At 37.2% G+C, this 24,386-nt stretch overlaps 1 protein-coding gene across 2 annotated transcripts in view; it reads right to left on the reverse strand.

The window, feature by feature from the left end:
• Positions 1-23,953, reverse strand: part of LOC101845872 (cilia- and flagella-associated protein 70) — a 50,260-nt gene extending 26,307 nt beyond the window's left edge. Inside the window, exons 1-15 of one of the 2 annotated variants that reach the window (XM_035972000.1) lie at positions 23,622-23,953; positions 19,445-19,538; positions 17,651-17,837; positions 16,910-16,936; positions 14,718-14,816; positions 11,883-11,965; positions 10,568-10,744; positions 9,672-9,799; positions 8,539-8,688; positions 7,849-7,933; positions 7,414-7,428; positions 5,261-5,330; positions 4,177-4,238; positions 3,370-3,507; positions 2,833-2,865 (exon numbers count right to left, since the gene is read on the reverse strand). In XM_035972000.1, the coding sequence (XP_035827893.1) occupies positions 2,833-2,865; positions 3,370-3,507; positions 4,177-4,238; positions 5,261-5,330; positions 7,414-7,428; positions 7,849-7,933; positions 8,539-8,688; positions 9,672-9,799; positions 10,568-10,744; positions 11,883-11,965; positions 14,718-14,816; positions 16,910-16,936; positions 17,651-17,837; positions 19,445-19,522 (1,332 nt within the window). In that variant the 5' untranslated portion in view covers positions 19,523-19,538; positions 23,622-23,953. The remainder of the gene's footprint in view (positions 1-2,832; positions 2,866-3,369; positions 3,508-4,176; positions 4,239-5,260; positions 5,331-7,413; positions 7,429-7,848; positions 7,934-8,538; positions 8,689-9,671; positions 9,800-10,567; positions 10,745-11,882; positions 11,966-14,717; positions 14,817-16,909; positions 16,937-17,650; positions 17,838-19,444; positions 19,539-23,621) is intronic. The other variant, XM_035972001.1, reaches the window with a different exon arrangement.
• Positions 23,954-24,386: the final 433 nt, after the last annotated feature.

Raw genomic sequence — 24,386 nt, forward strand, 5'->3', positions numbered from 1 at the left:
GGGTGGTGGAGAAAAGACAAAGACAGCAAAAGTACCAAAAAATAGGACAACAGGAACCGAAAGAAAGACAGAGAGAAATAGGGAAAGAGCAATATGATTTTGAAAGAAATCGGATGGTCTGATATTAGGGAAACGGCCAAAAATAAATGAAACTACAGTAAAGGGCAAAACAAACCCATATATTGAAGAAAATGGAATGGATTTGAAAAAAACCCCCCTTCAATCCTTTCTGAAAAAGCTTAAAAATGATTTCCTCAAGTAAACCAAACCAAGCCTGCAACTATGACATATTTTACAGAACTGCAGCAGCAATGTGTAATCTGAGCCTTGTTGAGCGACTACATCATAAATAATCCATTGTCCAGCATTTCAAATTGACTAAGCCCAAAATGTTTAATTAAAAAAAAAAAAATTGCTGTTTTTTAACCAGTGGTATTCATTGCATGAGTCTGGGGAATATTTTGACAAAATTCAAATTCTAAATGTAAAAAAAATCAGGAAAGGATACATCGTGTAGGTACAATTGTTAACAGAATGAAAATATTATCCCTCCTGAGAATGTTTGCTTTAGGGGCTTAGCATATTTTAACAGCTTGCCGACAAAGTATGTTCATTAATGTGGGAAACAGAAGTCGGTAGACTGCCATGCTTTCCCAGCTCAGGATTAATGATCCAGCTTGGTGAGCAAAATTCTTATAAACAAACACTTAGGAGCAAAAATTAATACAGAGGAAAAAAATATTATAGCAAGAATCAGTCTTCATAATATTACATTCAGTCAAAACGACAGTGGAGGAGACCTGTGTGACAGAACACAACATTTGTGTTCAACATTCATCTATAAAATGTAATACATAATAGTAAACGTTGTCTATGTGTCTCACTTTGAGCAACTCTTGAAATGATGAATGTATGTAATGGTGAATCAGTGATAGCATATTCAACCATTTAGAGCTATAGGGAATTATAGCTATATATATATTTAGTGTATAATTGTATTAGTGAACTAATATTATACTGGTAACTGTGTGTGAGAGTATGTCTAGGTTTGGGGTTTTTTCATCTTCAGCTCAAGTCATAAGAAAAGAAAACTTCAGATTACGTTTCACATAACAGTCACAGAATAGTTACGTATAAACCGAATAGTTATAACAGCTATTTGAACTGAAATGTTTTATTCTTATGGTATTTTTTGTTTTGCCCCCAAAAGAAACAGTGATGACACTTCTGAGGAAACCTGACATTTTCACACTGTAGCAAGAATGGAAAAACAAATGTTCAACAACAGCAGTCTCATGGAAGAATGAAAGGAGAACACAGTTCACAAGTTTATGCACTAATGGCTGTGCTTCTCTGGGAAATGGGAAACCAGTTTCAGTGCATGTAAGGTTCAGCCTGTGACCAACAGTACAAAACGATCATGCTTGCTTAAAATACAATACACTGGGCCACAGTGAGCTGCAATAACGGAATTGAGGGGAGAGCACAGCATTACACGGACACAACCAGTGTCTAGGAGCAAGGAACAAAGTAATAATGAATGAGCTCAACCTGTCAGTTGGCGTAAACTTATTTCCGACAGCACTTTCCTGAAGTACTTCAAAGTCAACCCAACGTGCAGTCAGATATTCATTGTTGATAAGATAGAATGAGTCGGTGAAGGGACAACCTAATTCCATATAGAACAAAGCAATACCTGCCATTCAGCATAAGCTGATTTTCTTTCAGCCCTTTCTTGAAGAACTTCAAAGTCAGTTAACGCAAAGCACAAGTCAGCTCATTCATTATCAAGAAAATAAAAGGAGCTTGAGAAGGGATAACCCATTTCCAGACAGAATAAAGACTACATGCATGCTGTTGTTATCTCAACTCTACATTACTGTGTTATCAGTAGGTATAACATGTAACATGCACTATAGTATAAGATTTGAAAAAAAAAGAGAGAGAGAAAGGAAAGATTCAAGTAGAGCAAAAATCATTATTAATCATCTCTTTATTAAAAAAAGAGTATTACTTCTAGTTGATTTCTACCAGAATGATGAGACTCAGTAATTGAACTATAAGGTACTGTTTTGAGATGTCCTTTCATGTTCACCGGCCACTACAATTCAATGATCAGATATGCAATCATATCAGTATTATCACAAATTATATGAGCAGAAAAAAAATTCATATCAATTGAAATAGACAAGTTTAATCCAGTATGACAACATTTCTTATCACTTTAAAAAATTCAATTCCCTTGTTCATTAGTATTGGAGAATGATGCTTTTTGATAAATAACTTTAAAACCAACGAAAAAAGCAAAAATTTAAGAACCTTTTGGAGCTGCGTTGGGATAGAGCAAGTCAAAATACAGATTTCATAGATTTAAAGAGAGCATCTCAACTTTCACAATAGCTTATGGGCCTTACTACCATTTACAATAAGTGTTTGTACTTTAAAAAAAATAGAAATCAGGATGAATATTGTGAGAACTGTACTCTCATAAAGACGAAACACTGTCATGTTCCTCAATAGTGTTAAAGACCCCATCTGAATTGTAGAAAATAACCTATCATTTGTTCTATTCATATGAAAAACAAGTTTTGAGCTAATTATCTTAGACCTCTCCAACTAAATATTTCGTTGTCCAAAAACTCAAAAGTTCTGAAAAGTATATCCTAAAAGTCCAGAAAAAAATCCACATGTCACTTATAACGGAAGCAGGCAATCTCTCTGTACCTTATATTAGCACAGTATATATTGCTGTCTCACTCCAAAATAACTGAATACAAGATTGAACAACAAAAAAAAAGCAACAGGGGAAAAAAGGAAAGAAATGTATCGCACCGTAACGCTTTTTTTAGCCTCTTTTGGCTCTGGCTGTGGACAGAGGCATTAAAAGAACATACGTTTACAAAAGGATGTCAGAGTAAAGTGCACAGACTGTGTGTAAACATTGGTGGAGACAATAAATGTCAAAGTTTGAAGCAACAAACTACAAACTATTAGTGCATGAGCTTTTAAGGAATATGGCTTCTCTAAGCTGGTTCAAGAACCCACAAACTACACAACCACAATAGGACATAATAGTTATTTGGTGCAGGAACATGTTAACTCGTCTGTGCTACATCTATTGCTATAACACTTACATCGAGGGTTAAAAAAGATGAAGACACAAATCCTTAAACCTCAGTTCAATGACAAAATCAATATCTTCTCACTTGTGTTCCTCGTTTTCATTTTTCAAGTCAGAAAAAAAAAAAGGAATAAGGGTAACATAGCATAAATAACTAGTTAGAAATCATTAAATTGGTTATCACAAGCATACATTCAATTTTAAAAGTTCTTTCAAATAAGCACAATATGTGATGGCTATGAACTTACCCCTTTTTTCACATCGCCTTTCTTGTCTCCCTCCTTCTCTTTGCCACCTTTCTTTGGAGCAGGAGATGCGGAAGCGCGGTTCAGCATGTTAAACGCAAGTTTTGTGGCTTCATCAGAAATACCCGTCTTCCTTTTGGTCTGAAAGTACATGTGCGAAGTCAGGACACATAAATTATGCCCCAACAATAAAACATACAGGCACTGCATTATCGGAATGAAATACAAAGATAAATAAGCAATAGGGACTGACGTATATATATATGTTCTTCCTTTCTGACAGTTATGTTTTTTTAGTAAGTGTTTTACTGCACTTGCAACACAACTAGGTCATTTAAGTGCTGAAGATTAGAGGTATTACAAGAGAGCAACAAACACAAAAAAGAAGGAGGAGAGATAAGGATGACAGATGTTTCATGGAAAAAGGAGCAAACCACACCAGAGCACCCGCAAACCACCCACTAAGATATGGTATGTAGTGACATTCTGCATACTCCTGGGAAATGTTTCCAGTTTGCTCACAAGTAAACGAGCATACGTCTAACCATTAATATTCATAGAAACACCTAAACTTAGGAACACAATAATATTGACACAGGCATACACACGCACATGCACATATCCATGAACACACTCTCACATGTGCACACAAATCTCCAATTCTCAAAAAAGCTTATTTTGCAAGAAAACAAACACCTGAAGGTAAGCAGTTGCCCAATATAACTACTATTAGTATTGTAGAAATTAAAAAGTAACACCTTACTGACCTTACCCAATAATATTCTAACAACAACAATTTGGTTGACCAACCTTTTCATTCAAACAATAGTCAGTATATGCAACAACCTTGAATGCACCTCGGATGCGTTTTACTGTGGAAATTAAAAATAAAGGCTATAAAATATGAAACAATACCATATTACCCCAACATTGTGAAAACAAGAGCTATGATGAATAGATTCACTAGACCATCATTTTTCATAAAAACAAAAGCATTTTTCACCATATATATCAGAAGAAAGTTACATATTGTGATCTAAAAATAAACAATTTAAGACCTTTCAAATTCGTAGTATTGTCAGGAAGCAAAAATCCTACAAGTCCTCAGTATATCCTACAAAGTACATTGGACCTTCTACAGGTGCAAGAGCAGAATCTTACACTTCATAAAAATTAAAAGCACAAGCACCTTAGATTTTATATGTCCAAAACTAAAGGAAAAAGTAAAAAAAAACCCTTCTCAATACCTGGCCTGCCCTGTTATCCTTTCAAACAGCCAGATATGGATTGGAAAAGGCAATTATCATCCAGCCCACCAACACGATTGACTTTTACAACATGCATTTCAATAAAACACCAATAAATATGTGCATCTTTAATCAGGGTAGGGAAAGGGGGGGGGGGGGGGGTTCTCCCCCCCCCCCCTCCAAAAATCACTTGATTAATCAGGTGATGTCAGCAAGTGAATACAAAATGGATGGACAGGAAAAGCCATAGTATATAAGCCTCATCAGAGCTCCAAGTGTGAGAGCAAAAAGCATCTACAAACAATCTGAGCTCAGCAGGAGATCTTTAAAAAAGTCAGAAAAATCAAAGTAGGCCGGATTTTCGTTTGAATTAAAGATAAGTAGGGCAACACAACATAGGCCAGGAGAAACTAGGAACAAAAGGATTATAACGGACAGAAACAACTGATGACTGGAAAAAATCCAGACCAGCTAACAGCTTTCTCCTCCTCACATTCTCACATAAAGACATAAGACATCATCATCCTCTTTCTCACCCTGGATCAGAGTATAGGCCACGAACAAACACTTTCCACATTTCTATATTCTGTGTTAGCATCTTGATGTTATTTCAAAATAAGACATAGGTACTTAATAAAGAAACATACCTCCTGGATAAAGCAGGGGAGCCAGGTTAAGAAAGGCCACGCCATGGAAACTGATACTACTGTCATCCTCCTGAGAAAGGTGCATAAAAATAGACATCTCAGACAACAAATCTCTGCCCAAGCGATGTAACTGATTCTATAAAATTTAAAGAAATAAAAACTTGATGGCTTGGAATTTTAAAGCCTTCTACTAATAGGCAAAATTTGTCAGTGAAAATCTCGCTCATTTGATTAATGCTCATTCATCATTTTCCTTTACATAGACAAACTTTCAATAATATGACCAAGTACAAACTTCAACAATTTAAAAACAAGCACAACTGTCACAATACGTTATTATTTGTTTTTTATATTTAAAAAATCTCCTCCTTCTTTCATATTGTACAGAAAATAGACTACAACGTTTACTCAAGAAGACCAAATAAATTTCGTATTGCACTAGTACTATAAAAGAAAGCAACATGACAAGTACACAGACATTAACATTTATCAAATTTATGAATGAAGCAAGTTTAATTAGACAAATAAGCGTAAATTCTTTTTTTAAAAAAGCTCTCCCACCTCCTCCCCCCCCCCTGTAAAAAGTACCATAAGCTCAGGCATATTACAGAAAAAAGATTCAAAGCACAATTTCTATTCTAATGTAAGTCATATATACTTTTAAAATGAATTTGCTAATTTTATTTATGCTTTCAGCAAAATCGCATACAGCATCAACACAGTCATAACATAGTTTTTTTTATCTCACTCTTGTCATTAAATAGTAAAGTAAAGTTCTTCATCTGAATAACTCTTCATGCAAGTAGTTTGCAAGAAAAAAAACAGTAAATGAAAACCAGGAAGAAAATAGCAAAGAGAGAACAAGCAAAAATACACTGTGTGAGAAAAAAAGAAACAGGGTCAACAATCTGAAATTTAGCTAATTCAACTCAAAACGTTAAAGGGTAAACTTACGAAAACGATTAACTCTTTTCCACAACAAAAACAAGCTTTTCTAGACACATGTCAACAACATGATAGCTGCTACAACATCATCCACTACATCATAAGCTTGTTTCAAAATAAAGAAACTGGTTTATTTTTCTGTCAAAGCTCTGGTTCCTCTTTATTTGTCCCCTTATCAAATAGTTTATAACCGCTGTTATCTACATTTCTAAACATAGTAGATATAACAGAGATGGCACTGTAATACAATTGTCAAAACAGCAGTTTCATGGGGTATGAAAAAGGGTAAAAGAAAAACAGTTGTCTACAGATGTACATGACAGACAGGATGGTAAAAAAATATTATGGTCAGAACATAGACGACAATTTCGATTAGAATTAATTCCTATTTATTACAGTACTTGCAAGTCTATCTACCTGTGCAGAGCTGACACCCACTATGTTGATGTGCCTAGCATTATCAACAGTTTATTGTTCATTTCCCCAAACTGTTTTTTAAGACAGATTACAGAAATGATAGCACATCTACGATATCATATGCCAAGGGAGGTTAAATATCACTTGAACACAAATTTATTTTTATTTTTCCAACATCAAACTAAAACCACAGTACAGCTCGATCTTAACCTGAAAAAAATATTTATTCTCCTTTTATTATTCACTTTGTAGCACACAGCACAGAAAGGAGAAATCCTAGTTCCATTAGGAGAGAGAAAAAGCTAGAATGATATCACAGGAGGAAATGAAAGCAATAAAAAGCAAGTTTCATCAAGACTCAAACAGGGAAGGGGATTTCCGGATAAAATCAAGGTTAGGGAAGACAAGAAAAGAGTTCAGTGTGTTGACTCAGTGGTTCAAAATCCTAAATTTGTAAGTTTGTCAATTTTTCTCCCAATCTTTACTCAAGAAACAGTTCTGTATTTAAAAAAATGTTATCATGATCACTTTACAAACATAGAATACAAAGATAAATAGTGCATGCTTGATACAAAGACTAAATATATCACAGAAGTACTGTTATACATGTCCTGCCAAACTAATTATATTCCCACGACTGCCAAAAGGCAAACAGGTTACAGCGCTAACGGAAAAGAGGGGATATACATAATTCTTCTGTTTAATAGAGCTATGCATGTATAACTTATAAGTGGGGATCAGAGACAGTAAAGACTGACAAAGTCACAACATTCAGCCAGGTTGGTCTTTACCCTTCGTGAATATCCCTACAAAAATTTGGGTTAAATTCATTAGTAAAGTCAAAAGTGTGGGGGATATTTATCACAAGACATTTATAAGAGAATATGTTACAGTTAACAAAATATTTGAAGGTTGTAAAACTATGCAAAACACTTTTATAGAATATAATTATGTTAGTGTAGATCTATACATTTTTCATCCCCAAGAAGTATTTCAGAAAAGACAAATAAGAAGTATTTTGAAGTGAACCATAACAAAGAAAAGGAATAAAGAGACTTAAAGAAAACACTCACTGCTCTTGCCAGGACTATGAATCAATTAACAAGAGACAGTCAATAGAACCATACAACTTTAAAGGTATAAAAATAAACTCAGACATTGTCTTGAAGATAGATAATTAAACCTTAAGTATCTACAAGATGACAAAAAAACCCAACTGCTCGTACCTTTTTGCCTTTCCCCGCGGCAGGCTGTGGCATCCTCATGATTTCCACGGGCCAGTAGCGGTTTTTGGCGATGGTATCTTGAAACCTGTGTTATACAATAACCCCAGAGACATAAAGCTGTGATGCAAAAATTTACACACTGAGGTAATTGTCATCAATCATGGCACCAGCCATATCTCGGAGAGGAAAAGTTCCTCAGAATAATCTTCCTTTGTTTTCATACTTCACCTCAACACAAATGATACATTAAATCATCTAGCTGAGTTTAGAAAATCATATCAAACCAGCAGTTCAAATTTCAAGTCTTAGTAAATAAAACAGTGATAGTCCCAGTTTTACTTCCCTTATCTTTTCATCTGCATGCAGGATCAAAGAAGAACAACATCTAGATCGACTAATTAAGACAAATGTCAAAATCTGTGAGTTGTGCTCATTTAACTCTAAAAAGAGACAGTTGTACCTTTAAAAAGCTAAAACAGCACATAACATTGAATTCCAAATGCTCTTTATAAATAATCTTATACATGAAAACAAAAAAAAGAATGAAGCAATTCAGTATACTTTTGAGACATAAACAAACCAATCCACTGTTAGAGAAGAAAGAAAGCAATTCATTTGGTACAAACACATTATAGTGCTTAGTACTCAGTTCAGCACACCAACTACGTCCCCCAATGCCAGCCAACTGACCCTCTCACAGCTGAGGTCTCTAAGTAGCAGCGACGTTCCATGTTCCATGTGACTCGATTTTTTTCTGTCTCAGCTTGCTGTCTGTTGTCACGGTCTTCCTTAGCCTTAAAATCCCCATCTTCATCTTCAATCGGATCAGAAAACATGAACCTGAGGAGAAGAGAGAAGAGCTTTTCTTGAAAGATCTGATAAACACATAATGCATGAAATAAGGACTGTACTAAAAACTGCATTCTGTCTTAATTTTTATTCCTGAAAGCAGTTAAACAAAAACTGAAAAATTTATTGACTAAATATATATTGTGATAATCAGTGGATCAAAGCATCACTCAGGTTTTGTATGAATAACTCAGAAGAACTAACACATTGCAGAATATCTTTTGACACAGAGGCAGACCTCAATCTTTACAGAGAAAATAGGATAAGAAAGAAAGAAAAATTGATTAAGGCTCAAATCAGAATTTACCTATTAGATTTATAAAAATGTTCAAGACTAAAATGAATAAAGTGATGGACATTTAAACAAAAAAAAAGAAAATAGCATTTGCCGATCCCCTTAGCACCAGCTGTTACAGGCAATCGACTGTTAAGAGCAAGCTTCTATCATGTTTACTTTTCAAAATGAAATAATGACTTCTCTTCAAATTTAACTGTATCATTTTCATTTTTTTGGTCATAATTCAATGTTTTACAAATTGTAAAAACAACTTAAAACGTCGTTTCTACAGATTTTTTCGGTTACATTTTGAATTGCATGACCCATGGAATCGGTGAAAATATCTTAATTAACTTAACATATTCTAAGATATGTAGTTTTCCATTCTAAAAGACATTCATCGGGTCAGGTACAGTCTATTTGCTAATTTTATCCTCTTTTCAAAAACATTATCCAAAACTATCCAGTAACAAATCACTTCTTTTCAAAAGTGTTTTCTGCAGTTTTGCAATGCACACAGCTCCTATGCTGAAATATGTATCATCTATCATTCAGACAAACACTGAGATATCTTAAAAGACATAAACTGAATCATGCATGGAAATAATAAGGCTTTCATCATGGTGGTGTCAGTATAAACTGAAAAAAAAATCATGAAGGGCCTGATTTCCTAGGCTATCACATATAGACTACTCACTTGTCTGGCATGAGAACTGCATTGCCTTGAGCTGATCCCGGCACAGCCCATTTCTTCTGTTTACTCGGGATCTCTTTGTCTTGTCCTGGCTTGAGGACTCCATTGATGAACACAACAGGCACCTCTTTCTGTATCCAAGGAGGAAAATAGGAGAGTCGGATCAACAAGGAATACATCTGTAATATTTAGTCTGGTAAGCACATAGTGAAATCAGTGGGACATGGAAATCTTTTCATTATATATACATTTTTCTATGTATATGTTTAAACTAAAAAGATAATACATGTGTAAGAAACATTTGTTCGCCATGTGTGTATTTGCCATGTGCGGGCTAGACTGTATATGTTGACTGCATTTTAATATTTATTCTCTGCTGTGGGTTCATTTTAAGAAATAACTTATTCATCAACAGCATGATGAAGAAGACAAAGTATTCTTACAGAAATAATCTGGGGCAAAAATATCCTTTGCTTTTCATTTATTTGCAAACACGTTCAACCTTCAGACATGTGAAGGGAAAGCTCTGTGTTTTCAAAATTCATCAAAGAAGGACAAACTACAGAGTAACTAGATCTATGGACTTACAGAGTGGGATTCTGTTCATTTCACAACATAGTCTAATATTTCAAAAACTGACAAGAAAATGTAATAGCATTATAGCTCTAACCAACCCAGATCTGCAGAGGAAGCAGCTCAATGATGTAATGATGTCCAAGTTTCTGATTCATTGAGGTTGTTCTTTACCTTCTATCCTGTAACTCATTTCTCGCTTTCTATTAGTAGGTGAGAAATAATAAATACAAAAGACCTGAGTCTAAAATGGGATATGATTTTTTTTCTTAAATGGACAGAATAAGCAACAAGAAACCATTCCCTTCCATATCAGAGTAACTTACATCAGCTGAGATGGGCACTGGCAAGGCAGTGCCGTACATGTACTGTGTGCCAGTCAGAGTCCAGGTGTCAGGTGGAGAGTACAAGCTGCCAACAGACACAGTCATGAGGTTCCCGTCATTCAGCTGAGCCTCATCCAGCAGTGGTTCATTCACCGTGACCTTGATATCCAGCTCTGCCTGGTACAGAGAAAAAAACAAAACAACCAATATGTTTCTGACGTATTATAACAGTACCCATCACATCTTTTCTTTTGCTGTTACTCTGTGAACTTTGCTTGAAAACAAAATGCATTAACTAAACAAAATGCATTAACTATCATTAGAATGTCCTATTGTATTTGATAAATTTTTTTTTAAAGTACCACTCTCCCCAAAAGTAATTTATCATGTCTAAAGTTTTTAATTCTGTTGTCATTCACTACTTGTTTAAAGGAAAAAACAGAAGGCTACTGCCATATACCAAATAACTTGTTGAGAAGTTTTGTGTTTACATTCAAACATCTGGTGGCAGAAAATTGAGGCTCATGACTTCACACACAAGCGATTACTATAACCATCCCTGGCCAGCATGTCAATGCACAGATATAACACAGGCAAAACAGGGTGTTCAATAACCAACAGGTGAATTGATAACAATCTTTAAGTGAGTGTACATCACAAACTGCTTATTTGTCATGGTACCATAACTGATAATATATATTAAGTATGCCATTATAAAAAAACAAAACAGCCAGACCTTTAAAAATAACTCCCTTTTCTGACCAAAAATTTATCTGTATCATCGCAGTTCCCAGGAGGAACAAACTGCTGCAAAGTCTTGTATCCATATATATATTATTGTCTCAATCATACTTTATCCAGCCAGGACTAAGTGGAACCCAACATTCCACCAGAGAGATGAAGATACTCAATAAAAAAAACCTTCATAACACAAAAGTTGAACTCAAAAAAATATTTTGCGGGCACAGCAAAGTGCCAAACCATTACATCTGCTGGGCAGTCATAACCTGTAACACAATAGATGCTAGTTTGGTCATACAAGCTTACTAAAAAAATTATTGACTGAATCAAAATTACTACACGTACACAAGTACTGTTTTATTTATAACACTTTGAACTTTGACAAAAGGGAACAGCGGCTGAATTAGAGACATAGTACCTTTAAAAATATATCATCCAAATAATGTGGTTAACTGTCAAAAATAAATGCAATTTTGTTTTCACTTGTGAAATTGGGACTGTAATTGTTTTCATAATTCAAAGAAAAAAAACACAATATGAAAGAAAAATCAAACAGGTGAAGAACAAGTCTGACCTTTGGGGCCTCAGGTGGTGCAGTTTCTAGAGGGGAACCAGCTACTGGATTGATGATTAGACTCTGCTCCAGCTCAGTGGCTCCTGCAGTACAAGAGAAGAATTATGGGACTCATAACCAAGTGAAGATTTTTTGTGTCATAAGGTTACAAACAGTTTATCAGTATTCGTTTTATTTTTCTTCTCTCACCCACTACCTTTGGTAGAGTCTTAGGGATGCTCCTTAGTTAGTGATCAGTGTCCCAGACTTTCCCCACTTCTCCCTATCATGTGGGAGAGACTGGACTTCTGCAAAATGCCTCCCTATCCACTCACTGATGTTGTCTTTTTTTGGGGGGGGGGGGGGTGGGGTAAATATTTTACGGCGCTCCCAACTGCATCAGGTCATATGAGCGTGCGGGATACACCAAACATTTTCAATTGGTAGGAAATTTTGAATTTTGCTCAGTTGGCGGCCTAGGCCTACTTTTATCAATTTTGGACCAACAAGGGATCTTATATGTGTGCAACTTGCACACGGGACCTCCGAGATTTTTCGCCCTTGTCCGAGAAGGCTAGACGTAGATCTTTCCTACCAGAAGATCAGGGGTGTGGCTGAAAGACAGCAGTAAGAAGGAGCCAAGGAGTAGCAGAAGAAAGGCTGCATAAAGAGTCAGGAGCCCTGTGGAGGGGGCAAAGGAGGTGAGGGGGTGGGGGAAGAAAGTGGAGACAAAAGCATCATCATCATTGCCTTTCTCACCCTGCACCAGGGTATAGGCCACGGACAAACACCTTCCACCTTTCTCTATCCTGGGCTAGCCTCTTGATGTTATTCCATGTCTTCCCACTTTTCTGTACATCGATTTCTGTGATTCTTCTCCAGGTTCCACGCGGTCTTCCCCTTGATCTCTTACCCTGTGGGTTCCAATCCAAAACTATCACCTGTTCAAGAAAACCTGGATCCTCTTTATGCAAGTCTGTGATGCGTTCCATGTCTCACATCCATACATTACAACAGGACTGACTTCACATTTGAACTGAAAATCCTCAGCTTTGTTTGAAGTGAGATATCTCTGGTCTTCCAAATCCTATCCAAAAAAATGAAAGCAGCCTGTGCTTTTCCAATGCGGGACTTTATTTCAGCATCTGTTCCTCCCTCTCTGTCAATTATACTCCCAAATTAGCAGAAGGATTGAACGTTTTCTAGTGCCTTTCCTTCTATTGTGACCTGCTCCTTTCGTAGTGCATCTGTCCTTAGGACCATTGACTTTCCGGGGTGGATCCTCAATCCAACAGACTCCGATAGGCTGTTTAATACTGAAGTCTTTGCTTGCATCTGTTCCTGGGTGTGTGACAGAAGCGCCAAGTCGTCTGCAAAATCCATATCGTTCAACTCTGTCCATGGTGTCCACTGTATACCATATCTGTGTCCTCTGGTGGTTTCCTTCATCAGCCAGTCGACTGCCAATATGAAGAGCAATGGTGATAATAAACATCCCTGTCTCACACCAGTCTTGATGTCAAAGCTGTCAGTGAGCTGGCCATCATGTACAACCCTGCAACTTGTCCCTTCGTACATGCTCTTGATGAGGTTCACCAACTTCTGTGGGATTCCGTGGTGTCTCATTATCTTCCATAGTGCTGCTCGGTCTATACTGTCAAAAGCCTTCTCATAGTCAAGGAAGTTGACGATCAGCTGGGAGTTCCACTCCAGGGACTGTTCCACAATAATCCTCAGCGTGGCAATCTGCTCTGTGGTTGAGCGAATTTTCCTGAAACCAGCCTGTTCATCCCGTAGTCATGGATCCGTTGCTGTCTTGATTCTCTCTGAGACGAAAGCAGATGGCAGAATATTGCAAGAGAGAAGGAAAGAAGGTGAAAGGAGACAATTTTGGAGAAGAAAATTTCTCAGTCGCTACCTGGATTCAAACCCAGGACCTTTGAATGAGAGGCGAACACCTTAACCTCCAGGCCACAAGAGCCCCCTTGATGTTGTCTGAATACCATTTCATTTATTTGGATCTCTTAATAGTCCCTCTTTATTGTTCAACAAGGAAGTCTTAACCAATCCACTCGATTTTCTAATGTGATCATGCCATCTCAGAACCCTTTTTTATGGTTGTGAGAAGATCTTCAAGATAGCCAATATTATGTTGGATGGCCTGCCCATTTTCATTTTTCATTTGATCCACGCACAAGATGTTATGGTAGGATACCATTTCAAGCATCCCAACTCTTCTCTACAGCTCTGTACAGAAAGATGCAGAATGCCAAAGCATGCTGGCCATAGTCAGTGCTCCTAATACTTTGAGATATAGATCTAGTCATCCCTCAAAATGGTTTTCCATTTTTAGATATCAATATGCAAAAATAAACCGACCAATCTAATGAAGTCTATTGACAGTACTAGTTACCTCAAACTAAGAAATTTGATGTATCAATTAAGCTGGAAAAAAGTCTCATTATTCCACAAGCCCAACCACAACAGTTTTATGTTACCCACACCAAATCTCAATCACCAAGAATTTGAGAGAGAATTCCATTTTTTAGATTGAAAGAACAGGAACTTCTAATATTGATTTCAAGCAGCTTGATGCCAGAAAGCATTTCATAACCTCTTTCTATACAACATAAGAACCTATTGTGATCCAAATTCTCTGTAAATGCACTTGCTTTTGAATTATTTATTAATGTGGTTCACATTGAGTGAAATTGAGGGACAAGATTCCTAAAAGACAACCATGCTCTATACCACAATATACAGAATAATGCACACAGCATAAGAAACAATAAAATGCAATACATATTCCTAATGGTACTTATTTACTCTAAAATAATCAAATCAAATCCGACTAACCTCTCACAAAGGAGATAAGATCGATGCAGCACTGGCCAAGGATGTTTGTTTTTTCCTCTTTCTGTCTCTTTTCTTTAGGCAATACTTCTGTTACAGTCACTGAAATACACAAGAGAAAAAAGTTACCATACAGATAAGCTTCTGTCTCCAGCAGACCTTGTGATATCAATATTATTTCTGCCTACTTTATAACATGATTTTTCTACTCCTTCCATGATTTATCAATTCTTACTTTCAACTATAAATTCTTGGGATGCCTTAATAAAATGCAGAAATGAGTCTGTACTTTTTTTTATGAGCCGTGTCTGCTTTAACATCTAGGCTGGGAAAATAGCATGTGTTAAGTTAAAAAGTCAGAAGAAAGAAATTAAAGATATGATAGAATGAAAGTTGAAACTGTGATTAGACAAGCACTGAATTACACATCAAACTTGGAGAAAAAAAATCACATTTGCAGGTCAGTCTCATTCATAGAACTATTTTGTCTGATTCCTTATATATCTTTGCTTTGAATTAAATGATAATTTGGCATGTTTACAAAAATAAGTTTCAAAAGTTATTTTATTTTACTATGATAAAATTGGAAACTCCAGTTGTATCAGTAGCTTCAAATTAAGATTTCTCATGTAAAGTTGGGGAAACACTGTACAGATATTCTGAGTAAAAAAATGAGAACTCAAGGCTTGAAATGGGGATTGTGAGTTAACATTCAACTTCTTTCTCAGAGAGTCCGGTTTCACTGGTAAAACTTGTTCCGAACTGAAAGTAAGCTGTACAAACTAGGGATGGGCAGGTACCGGTACCCAGTACCGTAACTCATAGTACTACCGGAGGTGTCAGTACCGACTCTGGGAAGGAGCCGACAGCAACGGTTTTTTTACCGGCCCTGGGAAGTGTGCAGTGTGTAGGCCTAGGCCTAGCAGCAGTGATGTCAGATGCACAACACAGCGGGTAACTTGGATACATGACTTCAGATTCAAAATTGACAATCAAAACGACATTTGTACAAGTTTAAAAATGGCATCAAATCAGGTCCCACATGAGCCTCTTTGCTTATTTAGATACGCTGATTCCGAAAATAAAATAAATTTTTAGCGGCGATAATTATTTTTAACATTCTGCATGTAAAGTTTAGTCCAGCACGGTAGCAAACTTAAAAGGTATTTTGCGCCACAGTTCGCCTCTCTAATTCTGATTTGTGAGTGTGTGTGTGTGTGTGTGTGGGGGGGGGGGGGGGGATGCGGGAAAGTACTGACACAGGGTTTCTCCGGTACCACCCAGCAATAGTACAAACTGGGTTTCAACGGTCTAAGATCTAAACATTTATCTGCTTAATAAGGTTAAACACTTTTCTGTCTCAAATTATGTTATTAACAACTGTAATTACAATTGGTGATACTATGATAAATAAAAAGAACATTCTACACAAAATTTAAGCGATTCTAGACTAAAATTTGTTTAAAATACATTTTTAAAAAACAGTGTTTGCCTTAATTTGTCCAATAAAAGGTTAGATTCAGACATCAACAATATGTTGTTCCCAAATACATCAGATGATTTTCTGAATTTGAGAATGCTAAAAAGAAATAGAGGCTTCGAAGCAAGTACGACATAGGGCATCAAGTGGTCCCTTTCAACATCAAGCAAACAAACTAAAACAAAACTCAAAGAAAAGGAAAAAAGGTCAATTAAAAACCTTAAAATCAGAACAGGTCTGTGCCCTGAATTTATAAAAACAAATAAACAACAGGTCATTTTTAGTGAAGAGTGCACTTACAATAATTAATCTAATAGCCATTTAGACTTTTGGCTCTGCATTTTTACTGTTTTTCCTCTGGTCATTGTATTCTTGAAAGTCACTGTCATGGAACATGTTATATACTAAATGAAATATCATTCTTTCATCTTTTCAGCCATTTACAGCTCCATTTGATTTGTTGTGACGGACTTTGCTCATAACAATACAGTCAGAAACCAACCCAATCCCCTCACCCTCTGTCAGCCACAAATATTTTTTGGGGGAAGCTCTGGACAACAGTTCACTTGAAATCGGATCAAACGGATCTACTGTTTCTGAGAAGTGTTCTTGGTGTAAGGTAAATAACAATGAAAGTCTACTAATATATTTTAGGTGTGTGTGATGGGGGAATTATGAAAGCAACGCAGAGGTAATGAGTTGAGAAGTAACTTACCAACAAGTGGTCTGTAAGTAATTTCGTCTAATGGCAGGGGATGGTTTAAAAGTGTAATACAAACAGTAAGTACTGACAATGTGCCCAACTGGTCTACTTAAGCTATGTAAAACCTATAGGAATACGCAGAAAAAGAAACCTAGAAAGCAAGAAAAGGAAAATCAAGTAAAGGAATGGCACAGGCTCAATGACGGTCTTAAAAAGATGGGTAAAGGCAAGGCAATGGACTGAAATTTTAAGCAATAGGATACAATTCTGACCTCACTGACAAGAGGGTTTACATCAAAAGGGATAGGTAGGGAAGTGAAAGACAAACAAACAAACAGATAGACAGAGTAAAAAAGATAAAAACAAATACAGAAGAGTCAGTCTGAAAGAGAAACAGAAAAAGACTGATATTAAGAAAGACAAACAATTTCTCTCAGCATAATCATTAAAAAAATCTTGATTACATGACCAAAAAAAGAACCAGAATGCAAACCCATACACCACTTAACAAAACAACCATTCCCCCCTCCCTTCTCCCCCCCCCCCCCCGCTTCCCGAAAAATAAAAACCAAACCAAAGTTTAGAATACAACAGGCAGATTCGAAAAGGATATATTGACTATATCTCTTACATGAAAATTCTATGAAACAAAGATGGTTAAAAGTATGAATTTAAGGAAACAAAAAATTGTGATTACAGTATACATGTTCCAAACTAAAAAGGAGGGCCAAAGAGACGTTTGTAAGTACTTACAAACAACTGGCTTGTACGAGATTTCATCAAGCGCCACGGGATCATCATAAGTGCAGTTAAGATTGGTGCTAAAATTGAATTCAGCGGGAGAATCTTGAGTGCAGTCTACTTTTGGACTCTCTCCAAGTGGCTTGTCTCCAAACTCGACTTTTACCATAGCATTCACAGTATCACCTTTGGAGCCCCTCTTCAGAGTGAATATGAGGATGAAAGACAGCACATACTTAAGTCCATCTTTTTTAAGAGCTAAGAATGTCAGTGACTACTAAATTGCAGATATACCTGTAACATTATGTCACACACACACACATACATCTCTCTCTCTCTCTCTCTCTCTCTGTATATACACGCATATATATATATATATATATATATATATATATATATACAGCCGAACCTGCCCTGACGGCCATCTCTATAAGACGGCCACCTGAAAAAACGGCCACTTTCCATTTCCCCCCTTGCGTTTTTTTCTACAAAAATTAACTGTGTAAAACGGGCACCTGTCCAACACGGCCGCGGCCACCATATTTTAACACACAACCCCTATCACACCAAGCAATAAAACCTGTCTTAGACGGCCACCTTAGTGACTCCACTACATTTTGTCATAAATTGTGCATTGGCCCCTGGCGTTGTGGGCGAGCCGTCATAATCCAGTCACCTGCCGTTATTGTTAGGTAGTAGTCTCTCCAACCGATCACGTTGGCCACTGTTGATCAATAGGTACCAATTTTCAGCTGCTGGTAATTAATGTAAGCATGTGATCCCTCATAACCCATAAGCCCCGCCCAGAACTCATACACAAATCGTAAGTGAGAAAAGTGGTCACTGTTTACCCAGTCGATAACAAAGCAATAATGGACATCAACATGAGCTTGTGACAGAAGCGTCGCTCGTTCTCCGAGTGGTGGCGACTCATTTGTTTGTTTTAACATGGCACTCGGTTTTCCTCGTCTGATACATTTAGTTTTATTGTCACCCTTGCGCAAAATCAGCAACAAAATAAAAATAACAAACAAAATAAAAACCAACAACAACAACAAAAACAACAATAATGCGGCTTCTTTCCATTGGGACCTCAGATGGGAATTGTTTGTTTTCTTCATTTTGATCAGTCCTGCCTAAGACGGCCACCTGTCTTATACGGCCACTTTTCTCCATGACAATGGGTGGCCGTCTTACACATGTTTGATTGTATATATATATATATATATATATATATCACGCACATATATATAAATATATATATATATATATCACACACACACACACACACATATATATATATGTATATATATATATATATGTATATATGTAATATAATATTATATATATACGATTGCAGCATTATATATAATAATTCCCACTGATATGCAAAAATATACAATTCAGTTTCAACTGTATCCTTCTTCTTTCAGTTTGAAAAGAAACCTCATTCTCTATCTAAAAACATATTCCAGTACACTGGATAAAACATGCCCAATATTTTGTACTGGAACATGAACAATTAGTGTGTAACATATAATAAGATAACATTCATAATTTAGAGAATTATTACACAAAAGCCCTGATCAAAGTATTAAAAGGATAGATCTTCTAGGTACTGTTCATCAGAAACTAAATATTCGTGAGCAGTAAGTTTGTGTGTTTGCAAGTGCAAGGCACACTTCCATAGTGGAATATACAAAGAATGCTTTAAATCAGATCCCAGTATCATTTCTTGCTAATACCAGCAGTTATGGTTGCAAATCCAAAAACATAGAAACTATATAATACCAAAATTCAGCTTACCAGATTTTTAGCTCTCACCACTGTGATGCTAATTGGCTCTGGGGGCCGAACATGTGAGATATCTGCCTCTGTTGCCATGCTGCTCACCACTCACCTGAAACATTAGAAAAATATGATATAGGCAAATCATTAACATTGTAATAGATCAGTTATTTCTAAATGGACAGAGTATGGGTAAAAAAACTAATAAGTTTATTTATATCAGTTTTTGTAATGGCAGTACATTTTTTAGCACTAGAATTCTTTTCAATATTCCGATTTTTCTAACTCTAGCATCGCTCATGAGCAGATGAGCTTCCAAGTAGAGGGCTAAATCTTACTTTATTACTCAAATCCACCAATTCAGAATAAAAGATTGCCATCCTGAAAATTACCCTAAAAACACCAGTTACTGGCAATACTTGTAAAGTGGTGTCTGCCTAACTAACAACAACTCCTTTGGGAAGCAGGCCTTGGTTGTTGTTAGGTAGACATGGTCACTAACTAAATTTTCAAAAGGGAGGGGGGGTGGGGGTGCACAACTATAAACTTCAAAGATACAGTCGAACCTGTTTATGACGGAATCTCAAGGGAGCCCGAAAAAAATTCCGTCTTAGACAGGGGAATTTAGGGGGAGATGGAGGGGGGGGGGGGTTTCAAAGGCCCAGCCGGTGGGATCAAGGATCGCTTGTCCGATTGGCAAGCAGTCACAAGTGGTCAAAACTTCACACCTCTCAACTGCCATCCTCTCTGATAATGACATGCATCACTCTTACTTATCCAATTACCACCAGATTTTGCCTTTCATAGGACCACTGTTTGACCTATTAAAAACAGAAACGTTTGAACATCTCCTTTGCTTCCACCCTTGGCCCCCACCCATCAGTGTAACAAGCACAGTCAACCAATGCCACCCCTCACTGACATCATGTAACAAGATTCGTGGAACTCTTTTCTCGGCTGGCCGTACGATCAGGGTGGCAGGCGTTGGTCAAACTAATTTCACACCTCTGACTTAATTCTGGCTACCCAGGAAAGTTTCCGTAGTGGTTCGCTACTCGAGCACTCTTACGGGCAGTTGTGAGATTTCACACCCACACCACCCTGACCATCTACATCGCTCAGGGCTCACATGATGGGGTAACATCTACCCCCAAATTGCACCCCTACCATCCTTCCTTGCCTAGCGGCATGGCCATGGCGTTAAGTTTAGAGCCGGCGGAACCAAACTTGCGAGTTTTGTTTCAAATCAGGGTTGAATGGGCAAAGCATTTTCCGTCTTAGACAGGTGAAACCCTCAGAAAGGAGCGGATTCTATGTTTGTTTTCGCGTTGGACAGGTTTCTGTTTTAAACAGATAATTAAAGAGGAATATATCAAGGGGGGAGCTGGGAGATTCCGTTAAGACAGGTTTCCGTTGAGGCAGGTTCGACTGTAATGATAACCCCCCCAACACACACACATGAGCCCTACTCCACAGCACCCAAAACTGGCCGAAATCGTGCCTCTCAGTTTCTCAGCTATCAAAGTCCGAACCACTCTGTGCCGGGTTACATGGGGGTCACTGGCCGCTCCTGCGCGTATCAGCTACAGGCGGACAGGTCATGGCGTAATCGACACTTTTGACACTAAATATCAGAAGCATCTTCACTGTAACCATGAAATATTTCATACCAGTAGAAAAGACTAAGTTTCCCTCTCACAGTCTACGAAAACCCGACCTAAATGGGATTATATTTGCCTGTGTTACTGTGTGTGCAAAATGTGTGTGTGCCTAAAGAAAGGTACCAAAAGTCAGGTTTTGACCCTTTTGAGTTAAGGGTTTGTACCTTATAGGTAATGTTGAATGCAATGGTTTTTTAATTTTTGAGATATCTCAAGTAGCTTTTGGGAAATTGCACATTTTGTGAGGTAGGGTATAAAGATCTAATTTTGAGAAAATTAGCTTTTAAGTTTAGGACACATACAAACTTTAAAAAATGATGATTCAATTGTTTCTACTGTATTTATTCATGGAAAATTCATTTCCAATTTGGCATTCAGTTGACATCAATATATCATGATTAGAATTCAATGGTAAAACATAGCGGGGAAGTGAAACCATGCTTCAAGAATAGATTATAACACTTTCTAAAAGCAGTTTTCATTATCTCTTAAAAAAAAATACCCTAGTCTCAAAATTATTCAAAATAAAATATTTAGAAGTCAAATCAATGAAAACTCTTTTAAAACATTGTTAAAAAATGGTGGAACTATTATTTTTTATGGAAAATTTTTTGGGTTAATAAAGTGATTTTTTGTCAATATCAACCTGTATCTCAAAATGGTCTGTGGCGACTTTTAGTACCTTTCTTTATGCACACACACAAATGTTCTCAATTTCAACAAATTTAATCTATGTTCATCGCACTTAAGGCATTTACAAATTTTTAAAGCTGTCTATAGATTTCACCAATTTTTGGTACATTTACAGAGAGCATATATTGTTATTTCATGTTTGTAAATTTCATCAAAGTCGGGAGAATGGTTGCAGAGATATTAAGTTACATCTATCGGATTCTCATTCCGTGGAGTGAGTGCAGGTAGACAAACCGGTAGCTGACCCCAGTCACACACACTGACCCAGCAGCACACTGCCTGGCAAAACTAAACAACCGCAGAATGCGGTGATGTCGTTAAATCAGAAAGTGACAACGTAGACAGTGTTCGACAATGGTGGTAATGTTATGCATAGTGGCCACGTTTTTTTCCAATCAGAAGGAAGGTGGCTCTTGATGAAAGGGTGTGAATTAAGCTCCTGTACTCAGTGTAGTAGTGCAGTGCAATTTTGGCCTGAGCAGTTGATTTGAGGAGATAAAAAGAGAAGGGATGCACTCACACTGAAATTAGACCAGCGTGTCAGTGTTCAGTTTTTGAATCTTCAAAAAAATTTGTCAGGCAATTCATGGCAATGGTAGTAGCAGTTAGAGGAAAAGGTTGCTGTACTATTAAAAGGGGTTATTCACATAGGAAAAAATATGTTACACAAGCTTAGTAGGCTGATTGTATATATTAGGCAGGGAAGTGGCTATTCTCACCTGGGGTGAGAATAAAAATACGATCTACCTCTCACCCCGGGTGAGACTTCCAGCGTAGGCTATTCTCACCCGGTGTGAAACAAGACCTGTTTTTCCTCATTTTGGAATACTGTCTATCGGTGTGGATGATCAAATTGATAAAAGTCAAGAAAAAATTACATTATAGCACAAAAGTAAGCTAATTTGATCGTCTTCAAAGATGCTATGGCTATTTCACTTTTCGAATCGAGCCGAACTACGAGGGTCGCCATTTTGTTTTGCCTGGAAGTTCTCGCGCTACTCCTCTCTCTCTCTCTCTCTCTCCACTGCCCACAGACAAAATTGCACGCTTTTAGGCTAACACTAACAGTAGTAATGGATCTAGAACGTTTGTTCACAGCACAGAATTCTATAATTCTGTTATCACAGTGTAGAATTATGTGGTTCAGGGTCAACGCTTCACTGGTTGGCCTAGGCTATAACGGTGAACGCCCACCGGGTGAGAATAGCCAAAAGACTCGCCTGCGCTATTCTCACCCGGGGTGAGAATAGAGGTGGCCGTTAGGCAGAGGTTGGTCTTTAATCAAGGCTGCCTAACTTTTATGTGGACACCACTGTAACAGTAATGCTGTATGTATATAAATAATACTTATTTCCAGGGCCTGCATAGTATAGGCTAAAGGCCTACACCTAGATCAGGTACAGTATAATAGATTCTAGTCTCAATCTTGTGGGAACATTTCATTTGAGGAGAGAAGGGGCAGCATCATTCCAAAGTTCTGTTCATGGACTTGTCATATACACTTTCATTTATCAACTAGATCTAGTGCCGCAAACATATAGCCATCGCAGTCATGAATCAGGTCTAACTGTATAATTTTACCTTTAATTTAACACAGCACGATAATTGACTCTATAGATCTAAGTCTATTCTCATCATGATAATATTGATAACTAATTAACCATGGCCCATGGCCATGCAGCATGCAATTGACATCGGCATGGCACATAAAATTGAGTTAGTGAGTGAGTGCAGCTCACTCATAGCTATTTCAAACACCGCGAATAAGTTATTATTGTATTACAGTGTGCTAAACGAAAGGAATACAAATTCAGGACAAATGCCCTGGAGTATATCTTTACCTTTGTCAGTGAGGTGATTTGGTTAAACAACTCTCAAGCTTGGGATTCGACACTTGTGAAAATAACTTCCGGTTACACTTGGCAACGGAGAACAATTTTTGTTTTCATCCACACGAGATTCAAAATATGTTAAAACTATTACAATCTGATTATAACAATTCAAACTTTCTTTTTAAAATTAATGAGGAAAGTGAAGAAGAGAAATTGCAGTTTTTAAGGGGGAGGGGGGAGGAGGGACAGACATACTACAATGCTCCAATGAAAATTACTATCACTGGTAGTGGACAATGAAATAATTTTGTTGAATAGAATTCAGTCAAAGATTGTACACAGCTGTCCAAAGTATCGACATGCGTTTGTATACAATGGTAAATAAATGGTTTTAAGAGAGTGTACATAATGATAACAGTTTTATAACGAGGCAGTAAAAAAGGAGTAGGCGAGCTTTGGGACTGTAAGAAGGATTTGGGAAGGTAGGCCTACGTTTTCTTGAATACATGATAGGTTCGAGTAAAGCTGTGTGGTTTTTTTTCTAGGCGGAGAAGGCAAGCCGGTATCGGTATCTGAAATCGGAAATCCCACGCCTGACGATGAATGCCATGAGTCACCTCCTTCGATTGAGTGCAGCATGCACCACATATCTTACTCACTCTACAGTGCGTGAGCTCAGCTTGTTTTAAAAAAAACAACCAGCATCTAAATTAAGAGCTGAGGTGCTTGATTCATGAAAGCCTTCCTTTGAGAGAGAGAGAGAGAGAGAGAGAC

The sequence above is a fragment of the Aplysia californica genome, unplaced genomic scaffold (genome assembly GCF_000002075.1).
Source record: "Aplysia californica isolate F4 #8 unplaced genomic scaffold, AplCal3.0 scaffold00555, whole genome shotgun sequence".
NCBI classification, from domain to species: Eukaryota; Metazoa; Mollusca; class Gastropoda; order Aplysiida; family Aplysiidae; genus Aplysia; species Aplysia californica.